Source organism: Eptatretus burgeri, chromosome 5 (assembly GCF_056783735.1).
Source record: "Eptatretus burgeri isolate ZD-2024b chromosome 5, Ebu_testis_v1, whole genome shotgun sequence".
NCBI classification, from domain to species: Eukaryota; Metazoa; Chordata; class Myxini; order Myxiniformes; family Myxinidae; genus Eptatretus; species Eptatretus burgeri.
Window position 1 is genome coordinate 16872306 of NC_140965.1, and position 11165 is coordinate 16883470.

An 11165-nucleotide genomic window follows, 5' to 3' on the forward strand; every position below is an offset into this window, starting at 1 on the left:
GAACAGTATTACGGAAAAACTCCGACGGATTTTTGACGAAACTTGGTGGGGGGATTAGGTATGGTCCAAGGATCATGCTATAAGATTTTGGACTCGGTCCAAAATCCAATATGGCCGCTATGGCGGGCATTTTGAAAAAATATTTGAATTTTTTTTTTTGCATTTCTACATGTTTTAAGTGATTTCCAACCCCCCCCCCCACCCCCAAAAAAAAATTGTTAGAGAAAAAAAAAATTTTTTTTAGAGTAAAGATTTAGAGTAAAGTTAGAGTAAAGCATGTGGACCAAAAAACAAATCGAGCAAAACTCGATAAATGAGTTTTCCCTTTCACCACCAACCATACATGAACATTACCCCATCAACACAGAAGTTTTAATGACTCCAACACTCACATCCCCTCCAAAGTCTGTTTCTGCAGGAGGCCCACCATTGAAATACCTGAAAAAGCAGGACGGATTGAGAAATCAACAGCATATGAAAAAAACATGTGGTATTAAGTGGTGGAGACGTGATCAATATTCCATTTCTCTTCATGACAAGTCAAAGGTCATGTTAAACGTCAACAACAATGTCCAGAGGGCAAGTGTATCTCTGCATGTCCAGCCACAAACAAAACATTTTATGACAAATCAAGTCTGAAGACGACGATGGTTCACGAGCGGTATTTGACGATGTAGATTGTTTCAGAAGTCAAGGATGAGAGAATGTGATAATGTTTGACCAAGTTATAAAAATAATCAACATGATGTGGTACGAGTGACAGGTTATTAGCTGCAAAATGTCGAAAACCCAGTTTCGTTCAACAACTTTCAAAATTTGACCTTTGCATAACCTTTAAAGGTCACAAAACAATGTTGTGGACATTAAAATAAGGAAACAGGATACGTGCTATAGCTTATTGGAGTTAGTTCGTGGAAGAAGGTCGAAAACCCGGTTTGATTACCACAACTTTGAAAATTTGACCTTTGTAAACTTTAAAGGTCAAAGGTCAAGGATTATGACCTTTGGTGCAAAACTTCCTCTGGAACATTCCAGGAACAATATAACGTCATATAGGCTATATGGCATTTCGCACTCCTCGGATTATCCATACTTTGATGAAATCAGCGTAAAAACAAACTTCAAGGGGGCGCCACGGGCAAGGTGTTCGAGATAGAGCAAAATGGTTTCAAGACTTAACGTGGGGAATGACCTCAAGATTATGCATAAAAAATATTGTCATCCCAGCTTTCAAAGTTTGGGCGGTCGTATGATTTTTATGTCAAAATTCGCAATTTTGTAAGTTTTTGACCTTTGACCTTGGGACGAAAATGAAAAATTGAGCTCTTTGGGGCTATGCAGGTGCCATTGAGGAACCAAACACCGAAACCCCTGCCAGATTCGACAAACCCCCTCGGAAGGCGATGACATGATTTTCGCCTGTGCATGTGTCACAATGCAGGCGGTTTACTGAACACCAACCCTGTGCACGGAACAAGTGATTCTGGTAAAGATAATAAAGGGTTAAAAAAAGAAAAGGGGGGGAGGGGGGTAAGGAGAAACATGGTGACGGGAGAGTTTGCCAGTGAGGACCATTCCATGGCGAACGGTCGCCGTATAGGGATGTCGGACGGAGACCACACTGTGTGCCCAAACTCGATAGAATCGTAGAACCTGCCCTGCGGCCGGTAACGGGCGGAACTTACCACGCGGCCAGTAACGGGCGGAACTTACCACGCGGCCAGTAACGAGCGGAACTTACTCCATTGGCGGTAACGAGCGGAACTTACTCCATTGGCGGTAACGAGCGGAACTTACTCCATTGGCGGTAACAGGTCGAACTTACTCCATTGGCGGTAACAGGTCGAACTTACTCCATTGGCGGTAACAGGTCGAACTTACTCCATTGGCGGTAACAGGTCGAACTTACTCCATTGGCGGTAACAGGTCGAACTTACTCCATTGGCGGTAACAGGTCGAACTTACTCCATTGGCGGTAACAGGTCGAACTTACTCCATTGGCGGTAACAGGTCGAACTTACTCCATTGGCGGTAACAGGTCGAACTTACTCCATTGGCGGTAACAGGTCGAACTTACTCCATTGGCGGTAACAGGTCGAACTTACTCCATTGGCGGTAACAGGTCGAACTTACTCCATTGGCGGTAACAGGTCGAACTTACTCCATTGGCGGTAACAGGTCGAACTTACTCCATTGGCGGTAACAGGTCGAACTTACTCCATTGGCGGTAACAGGTCGAACTTACTCCATTGGCGGTAACAGGTCGAATTTACTCCATTGGCGGTAACAGGTCGAACTTACTCCATTGGCGGTAACAGGTCGAACTTACTCAATTGCCAGGAACAGGGAGAACTTCTTCAAACTCTCAAAGTAGGGCCCAAGCGCTGCCGTCCCTTCCAGCACAAAGACCACGTCCCGCACAGCCGGTATCAGACGGAACTTACCGCGCGGCCGGTATCAGACGGAACTTACCGCGCGGCCGGTATCAGACGGAACTTACCGCGCGGCCGGTATCAGACGGAACTTACCGCGCGGCCGGTATCAGACGGAACTTACCGCGCGGCCGGTATCAGACGGAACTTACCGCGCGGCCGGTATCAGACGGAACTTACCGCGCGGCCGGTATCAGACGGAACTTACCGCGCGGCCGGTATCAGACGGAACTTACCGCGCGGCCGGTATCAGACGGAACTTACCGCGCGGCCGGTATCAGACGGAACTTACCGCGCGGCCGGTATCAGACGGAACTTACCGCGCGGCCGGTATCAGACGGAACTTACCGCGCGGCCGGTATCAGACGGAACTTACCGCGCGGCCGGTAACGTCCGGAACTTACCGCGCGGCCGGTACTCACTGCGCACACGGTAACGGGCGGGACTCACCTCGCGGCCGGTAACGGGCGGGACTCACCTCGCGGCCGGTAACGGGCGGGACTCACCTCGCGGCCGGTAACGGGCGGGACTCACCGCGCGCCCGGTAACGGGCGGGACTCACCGCGCGCCCGGTAACGGGCGGGACTCACCTCGCGGCCGGTAACGGGCGGGACTCACCGCGCGCCCGGTAACGGGCGGGACTCACCGCGCGCCCGGTAACGGGCGGGACTCACCGCGCGCCCGGTAACGGGCGGGACTCACCGCGCGCCCGGTAACGGGCGGGACTCACCGCGCGCCCGGTAACGGGCGGGACTCACCGCGCGCCCGGTAACGGGCGGGACTCACCGCGCGCCCGGTAACGGGCGGGACTCACCGCGCGCCCGGTAACGGGCGGGACTCACCGCGCGCCCGGTAACGGGCGGGACTCACCGCGCGCCCGGTAACGGGCGGGACTCACCGCGCGCCCGGTAACGGGCGGGACTCACCGCGCGCCCGGTAACGGGCGGGACTCACCGCGCGCCCGGTAACGGGCGGGACTCACCGCGCGCCCGGTAACGGGCGGGACTCACCGCGCGCCCGGTAACGGGCGGGACTCACCGCGCGCCCGGTAACGGGCGGGACTCACCGCGCGCCCGGTAACGGGCGGGACTCACCGCGCGCCCGGTAACGGGCGGGACTCACCGCGCGCCCGGTAACGGGCGGGACTCACCGCGCGCCCGGTAACGGGCGGGACTCACCGCGCGCCCGGTAACGGGCGGGACTCACCGCGCGCCCGGTAACGGGCGGGACTCACCGCGCGCCCGGTAACGGGCGGGACTCACCGCGCGCCCGGTAACGGGCGGGACTCACCGCGCGCCCGGTAACGGGCGGGACTCACCGCGCGCCCGGTAACGGGCGGGACTCACCGCGCGCCCGGTAACGGGCGGGACTCACCGCGCGCCCGGTAACGGGCGGGACTCACCGCGCGCCCGGTAACGGGCGGGACTCACCGCGCGCCCGGTAACGGGCGGGACTCACCGCGCGCCCGGTAACGGGCGGGACTCACCGCGCGCCCGGTAACGGGCGGGACTCACCGCGCGCCCGGTAACGGGCGGGACTCACCGCGCGCCCGGTAACGGGCGGGACTCACCGCGCGCCCGGTAACGGGCGGGACTCACCGCGCGCCCGGTAACGGGCGGGACTCACCGCGCGCCCGGTAACGGGCGGGACTCACCGCGCGCCCGGTAACGGGCGGGACTCACCGCGCGCCCGGTAACGGGCGGGACTCACCGCGCGCCCGGTAACGGGCGGGACTCACCGCGCGCCCGGTAACGGGCGGGACTCACCGCGCGCCCGGTAACGGGCGGGACTCACCGCGCGCCCGGTAACGGGCGGGACTCACCGCGCGCCCGGTAACGGGCGGGACTCACCGCGCGCCCGGTAACGGGCGGGACTCACCGCGCGCCCGGTAACGGGCGGGACTCACCGCGCGCCCGGTAACGGGCGGGACTCACCGCGCGCCCGGTAACGGGCGGGACTCACCGCGCGCCCGGTAACGGGCGGGACTCACCGCGCGCCCGGTAACGGGCGGGACTCACCGCGCGCCCGGTAACGGGCGGGACTCACCGCGCGCCCGGTAACGGGCGGGACTCACCGCGCGCCCGGTAACGGGCGGGACCCACCGCGCGCCCGGTAACGGGCGGGACCCACCGCGCGCCCGGTAACGGGCGGGACCCACCGCGCGCCCGGTAACGGGCGGGACCCACCTCGCGGCCGGTAACGGGCGGGACCCACCGCGCGCCCGGTAACGGGCGGGACCCACCGCGCGCCCGGTAACGGGCGGGACCCACCTCGCGGCCGGTAACGGGCGGGACTCACCGCGCGCCCGGTAACGGGCGGGACTCACCGCGCGCCCGGTAACGGGCGGGACTCACCGCGCGCCCGGTAACGGGCGGGACTCACCGCGCGCCAGGTAACGGGCGGGACTCACCGCGCGCCCGGTAACGGGCGGGACTCACCGCGCGCCCGGTAACGGGCGGGACTCACCGCGCGCCCGGTAACGGGCGGGACTCACCGCGCGCCCGGTAACGGGCGGGACTCACCGCGCGCCCGGTAACGGGCGGGACTCACCGCGCGCCCGGTAACGGGCGGGACTCACCGCGCGCCCGGTAACGGGCGGGACTCACCGCGCGCCCGGTAACGGGCGGGACTCACCGCGCGCCCGGTAACGGGCGGGACCCACCGCGCGCCCGGTAACGGGCGGGACCCACCGCGCGCCCGGTAACGGGCGGGACCCACCGCGCGCCCGGTAACGGGCGGGACTCACCGCGCGCCCGGTAACGGGCGGGACTCACCGCGCGCCCGGTAACGGGCGGGACTCACCGCGCGCCCGGTAACGGGCGGGACTCACCGCGCGCCCGGTAACGGGCGGGACTCACCGCGCGCCCGGTAACGGGCGGGACTCACCGCGCGCCCGGTAACGGGCGGGACTCACCGCGCGCCCGGTAACGGGCGGGACTCACCGCGCGCCCGGTAACGGGCGGGACTCACCGCGCGCCCGGTAACGGGCGGAACTCCGCCCGATACTTACCGCGCAGCAGGAACTTACCGCGCGGCCGGTAACGGGCGTAACTTACTGAGCGCCCGGGTAACGGGCGGAACTTAACGCGCGCCCAGTACTTACCACGCAGCCGGTACTTACAGCGTGGCCGATAACGGGCGGAACTTACTGCGCGGCCGGTACTTACCAGGCGCCCGGTAACGGGCGGAACTTAACGCGCGGCCGGTAACGGGCGGTACTTACTGCGCGGCCGGTACTTACCACGCGGAACTTACAGCGCGGCCAGGAACGGGCGGAACTTACCGCGCGGCTGGTACTTACCGCGCGGCCGGTAACGGGCGGAACATACTGCGTGGGCGGTACTTACCGCGCGGCCGGCACTTACCATGCTGCAGGAAACGGTGTCGAACTTACCCTGCAGCCAGTAACGGGTCGAACTTACTCCATTGCCGGTAACGGGTCGAACTTACTCCATTGCCGGTAACGGGTCGAACTTACTCCATTGCCGGTAACGGGTCGAACTTACTCCATTGCCGGTAACGGGTCGAACTTACTCCATTGCCGGTAACGGGTCGAACTTACTCCATTGCCGGTAACGGGTCGAACTTACTCCATTGCCGGTAACGGGTCGAACTTACTCCATTGCCGGTAACGGGTCGAACTTACTCCATTGCCGGTAACGGGTCGAACTTACTCCATTGCCGGTAATGGGTCGAACTTACTCCATTGCCGGTAACGGGTCGAACTTACTCCATTGCCGGTAACGGGTCGAACTTACTCCATTGCCGGTAACGGGTCGAACTTACTCCATTGCCGGTAACGGGTCGAACTTACTCCATTGCCGGTAACGGGTCGAACTTACTCCATTGCCGGTAACGGGTCGAACTTACTCCATTGCCGGTAACGGGTCGAACTTACTCCATTGCCGGTAACGGGTCGAACTTACTCCATTGCCGGTAACGGGTCGAACTTACTCCATTGCCGGTAACGGGTCGAACTTACTCCATTGCCGGTAACGGGTCCAACTTACTCCATTGCCGGTAACGGGTCCAACTTACTCCATTGCCGGTAACGGGTCCAACTTACTCCATTGCCGGTAACGGGTCCAACTTACTCCATTGCCGGTAACGGGTCCAACTTACTCCATTGCCGGTAACGGGTCCAACTTACTCCATTGCCGGTAACAGGTCGAACTTACTCCATTGCCGGTAACGGGTCCAACTTACTCCATTGCCGGTAACGGGTCCAACTTACTCCATTGCCGGTAACAGGTCGAACTTACTCCATTGCCGGTAACAGGTGGAACTTACTCCATTGCCGGTAACAGGTCGAACTTACTCCATTGCCGGTAACAGGTCGAACTTACTCCATTGGCGGTAACAGGTCGAACTTACTCCATTGCCGGTAACAGGTCGAACTTACTCTATTGCCGGTAACAGGTAGAACTTACTCCATTGCCGGTAACAGGTCGAACTTACTCTATTGCCGGTAACAGGTAGAACTTTTTCAAACTCTCAAAGTAAGGCCCAAGCGCTGCCGTCCCTTCCAGCACAAAGACCACGTCCCGCACAGCCGTATCTGGAACCGCCATCGGAGGGCTGGGAAGACCGGAACCAAAGGGTGGTCGGTGGATCCAGCGTTCATCAAAGAGGGAGAAAAGGAATAAAAAACCCGCACTTGAGACGAGGTCGGCCCCCGGCGGCCTTGGCTTGGAGAGCAGGAAATGGGAGACTCGGAGAGAAATCGAGAATGCGGTCAAGAAAACAATGAGAACAGATGAGCAAAACACAAATGATCTCAAGACAACAATGTTGTTAAAATCAGCGCTTTCTCCCTCCTCCTCTTCCTCCTCACAATTCTGATAAATGGATCAGATCAGATCCTTTGTTCTCAATACGTAAAACGTTGTAAATAAATGTCTGCATTACCCGAAGAATCTGAGCGAGAGATAAAGTTTAACAAAATTAGGGGGGAAAAAATAAACAGGCACAAATACAGCAGCCAATTACACCGCCGTGGCGCACATCCATGTTACAAATATCAATCACGAAACGGGAGGGGCAGAAACACGAGAGATCAAAACATATTTTCCTCTCTACACGATAGAACATTACACTTTTGTTCGTTTATACTTATGGTGGTCTTTTCACCAAATTATTGTGATTTTGTGCACAAACACCGAGTTGTCATTATAGGCTTCAGCTCGGTATTGTGCTGTCATATTACTCGTTCGGTGAAGGTGAAAACAAACTGAACCACAACAATGGTACCTTTTTTTTTCTGGCCACAAGATGACCTTGACCTTCAACATTTATGGATAGAGTGCGCATTAAGAAAATGTGTTCCCATCTAAAAATCTACCCCAAAAAACCTCATCATGAAAATGGGAGGAAAATTATTCAAGTTGTGATCAAAACGGTGTTTTTGTGTTAATTAGGTCACAATCCGAAAAAAAGTAGGTCAAGGACACCAATCAAATATCAGGTGCACAACTTCGATGCAGGTGCACCTTATGATGCAAGAACATCTTGGAAGGCCAAGCGGTCTTTGAGATTCCGCAAATAGCAAAAAAAAAACGTGTTTTTGTTTTTCACTCCACAATTTGACCTTGACCTTTAACCCGGATAGGTATTATGTAAATTAATGGTAAAGGCGCCTTGCTCTATGCTATCCAGGGACAGGGCAATTTCGAAACCATAAATCTTCCTCGTGTTAACACGTCTATAATTGGGTCATGACCTTAAAATTAGGTCAAGGTAAAAAAAAAGTATGTCAACCCTGCATACTTTATTTTCCCCAATTATTGATGCAAAATTTCATTCCGAAAGTCCCAGCCGGCTCCGAGATCCAGCTCGGAAATCGATCAGGGAGGAATCACTGAAACTATAAGCAAGTAAAATGGTTGGGTAAGGAAAGGCTAGTGGGGGTAATAAAGATCATGTGACAGAAGCATGGATGACATGACATGGTGATGCACTGCTTGCTTGAAGCCCTGGAGGGAAGAGTGCTGGAGAACAGCTGCTGGAAGGCATTTCTATAGATTGGAGAAGAGAGGAATCAAAGAGTTGAGGTGTGAGGAGTCTGGATTTTGGAAGTTTAACAAGGCAGGGGTCACTGGAAGGTGTCATGCATCTTGGAGGAGGGAGGCTCAGAAGCCTGAGAGAGAGCAGAGGGAGCATAAAAGAGAACAGACGGAAGAAAAACAAGAGTCCACCAACCTGCCTGCAATGCGAAAGCATCAGAGCTTGCACTTCGACCTCATCAGAGGAGATTCAAATCATTTACCCCGCACATGTGAAGCGCAGAGCGGGGTAAAGCAATTGGTTCATGTAAGTCTGTCCAAAAGAAAGTCAGTTTGGGCTCGAATAACTTATTTAAATTGGATGTTATATTGTTACGAATCTGGAACCCATCGCACACAACAGCCAGGGTCCCTATAGAACAGTTATATTGGTAAGTGTGTGTTTATAGTTAGCCCCCCCCCCCCCCACCTGTGTCTAACGGGAACTACGTGTGTGCGCTGTGGAGATTCGTTTGCATCACCCTCACCTTTACCTCGCTTCCTCACACCGACGCCTTGCCTACGTGCGTTCCACCACGTACGTGGGCGGAGATTTCCATCAACTCAGATCGAGACTCCGCCCAGGAAGGCAGGGGCGTTCCCCTTGTCCAATCAGGCCACAGAGTTCGGTCTTGCCATGACACGCCGTCCAATGAGAGTGGAGCCCGCCTCAGAAGGCGATGGTCTCACGACACGCCGGCCAATGAGAGTGAAGGCTGCCTCAGAAGGCGATGTTCTCACGATACGCCGTCCAATGAGAGTGGAGCCCGCCTCAGAAGGCGATGTTCTCACGACACGCCGGCCAATGAGAGGGGAGGCCGCCTCAGAAGGCGATGTTCTCACGACACGCCGCCAATGAGAGGGGAGGCCGCCGCAAGAAAGAGGCCACCTCAGGCCGATTGTCTGTCCCCAGGAAAGAAGAAGATATAAAGGAATGCCAGGTTGGTTGGTTCGTCGGCTTGGTTGTCACCTTGCTGTCATCTTGGAGTCGTGGTCGTCATGGAGGTCATCATCATTGTGTTGTGGGTTTGAGTCCCGCCGAGCTGGATCATCATTGCCTCTGATCCTTGGCCTTGGTCGGTTGGTGCGTGGCCAGTTGGAGAGTGTGGTGCCCGGTGCTTGGAGCGGCATCGTGTGGCGGGTTCAAGTCCCGTAGAGCCGGATCGTTGAAGACCACACGAGGTAGACAGGTCCAAGCGCAAGCTCTGGTCTCGAGCGCACCTGTCCTCGAGCTGGCGGCCTTCAATAAAGACCAGTGGGGTCCATTTCTGTGTGTGTGTGTGTGTGTGTGTGTGTGTGTGTGTGTGTGTGTGTGTGTGTGTGTGTGTGTGTGTGTGTGTGTGTGTGTGTGTGTGTGTGTGTGTGTGTGTGTGTGTGTGTGTGTGTGTGTGTGTGTGTGGCTGTGTGTGGGCCCGTCTTTAAGTTGCAACTGTTAAATGCCTTGTACATACTTGCATCTCATTAGTCGTGATAACTCTGCTTCTTGCGTGCTCCCCCCTTTCACCCATTATAAATAAATACATTTGTTAAATGTATAAGTTCGTTGTTGTGTTTCTTCCATTGGCTAAGCACGGTGCGTGTTGGGAAATTTGGGAAGCGGCAAATTGTACATTTGGATCGACGGAACTTTGGCAACCGTCCGCTCGGGTTGCGCACGGGTCGAGCACGCTAACGGCTCGACTCGTATGAGGGCGGTCGAGGGTGTGAATACTCGGTAACTCGCCACGTGGAGCTCGAGGTATTTTGAAGATTGGCAAATAACCCTGCACCACGTGGTGGAATTATTGATGATTCACGGTCCGGTATGGGACCCGTACCTGTCGGAGTTTTCCGAAAGGTACGATTTAGATTCCGGGTGTTCGGTAGAGTCGACCCTACCGCCCACCTCGCGGTCGCGCTCGCAGCCGATACCCGGTCCGCACCAATATTACGAACATGAATCGGAAAACAAAGCTGCCGTTTAACAGTACTTTGTCTCTGAAATCATCCCGATCGCACGTGTGCAGAGAGGAGTGAGATAATATTCTTATTCCTGAATTATTTTCAATATTGGGTGACTGCCAGGCAGACAAACAGGAAACTTACTGTTTTTAAGGACGTCATAAAGGACACAAACAACAGGCACGAAAAACTAATGTAACGTGTTAGAGATTGTGCTGTAATAGACACTGCGGAAATAGCAGCAAAATACTGGTAAATTCTGGAATTAATTCATTTATACGACTTTGACAATGTTCAATTTATAAATATTGAATTATATACTTGAACACTGCAGAGCACAAATCACCTTCTTGTCACTTCCAATTGAAGCTCCAGTTTAGCATTACTTGGACACATTAAACACGGTGGTGTATTAATAAGAGTGATCCATCTAAGAGTAAACAACAATATTAACAACATGGAGACCTATGGATGGCAACAGGAACAGAGGAAGGCCACAACTAATATTGAGGGATGAAATAGGCAAATATTGGGGAAGAGTCAATAGACAGGGTAGGTATCATGTCATCGACATGCTGAGGCTTTTGTCCAGCATTGTACTGAAACTAGCTGATTATGATCAGGGTTAATGATAAGACTGCTTCAATAGCGCTAAACTCCCGGAATGACTTATTTTTTTTACCCATCTTAAATGTCATTTTTTTATTAATCTTGAAGTACCAACTTAAACACTGTGTGGGGTATCGTGTTC

The 11165-nt window shown here is 55.4% G+C and overlaps 1 protein-coding gene across 8 annotated transcripts in view; it reads right to left on the reverse strand.

Moving 5' to 3' along the window:
- Positions 1–7292, reverse strand: part of MED25 (mediator complex subunit 25) — a 94100-nt gene extending 86808 nt beyond the window's left edge. For 2 of the 8 annotated variants that reach the window (XM_085880845.1, XM_085880846.1), the window contains exons 1-2: positions 6891–7285; positions 393–438 (exon numbers count right to left, since the gene is read on the reverse strand). In XM_085880845.1, the coding sequence (XP_085736971.1) occupies positions 393–438; positions 6891–7003 (159 nt within the window). In that variant the 5' untranslated portion in view covers positions 7004–7285. Of the gene's footprint in view, positions 1–392; positions 439–6834; positions 6857–6890 lie in introns of those variants that run through there. The other 6 variants (XR_015058058.1, XR_015058057.1, XM_085880844.1 and 3 more) reach the window with 6 other exon arrangements.
- Positions 7293–11165: the final 3873 nt, after the last annotated feature.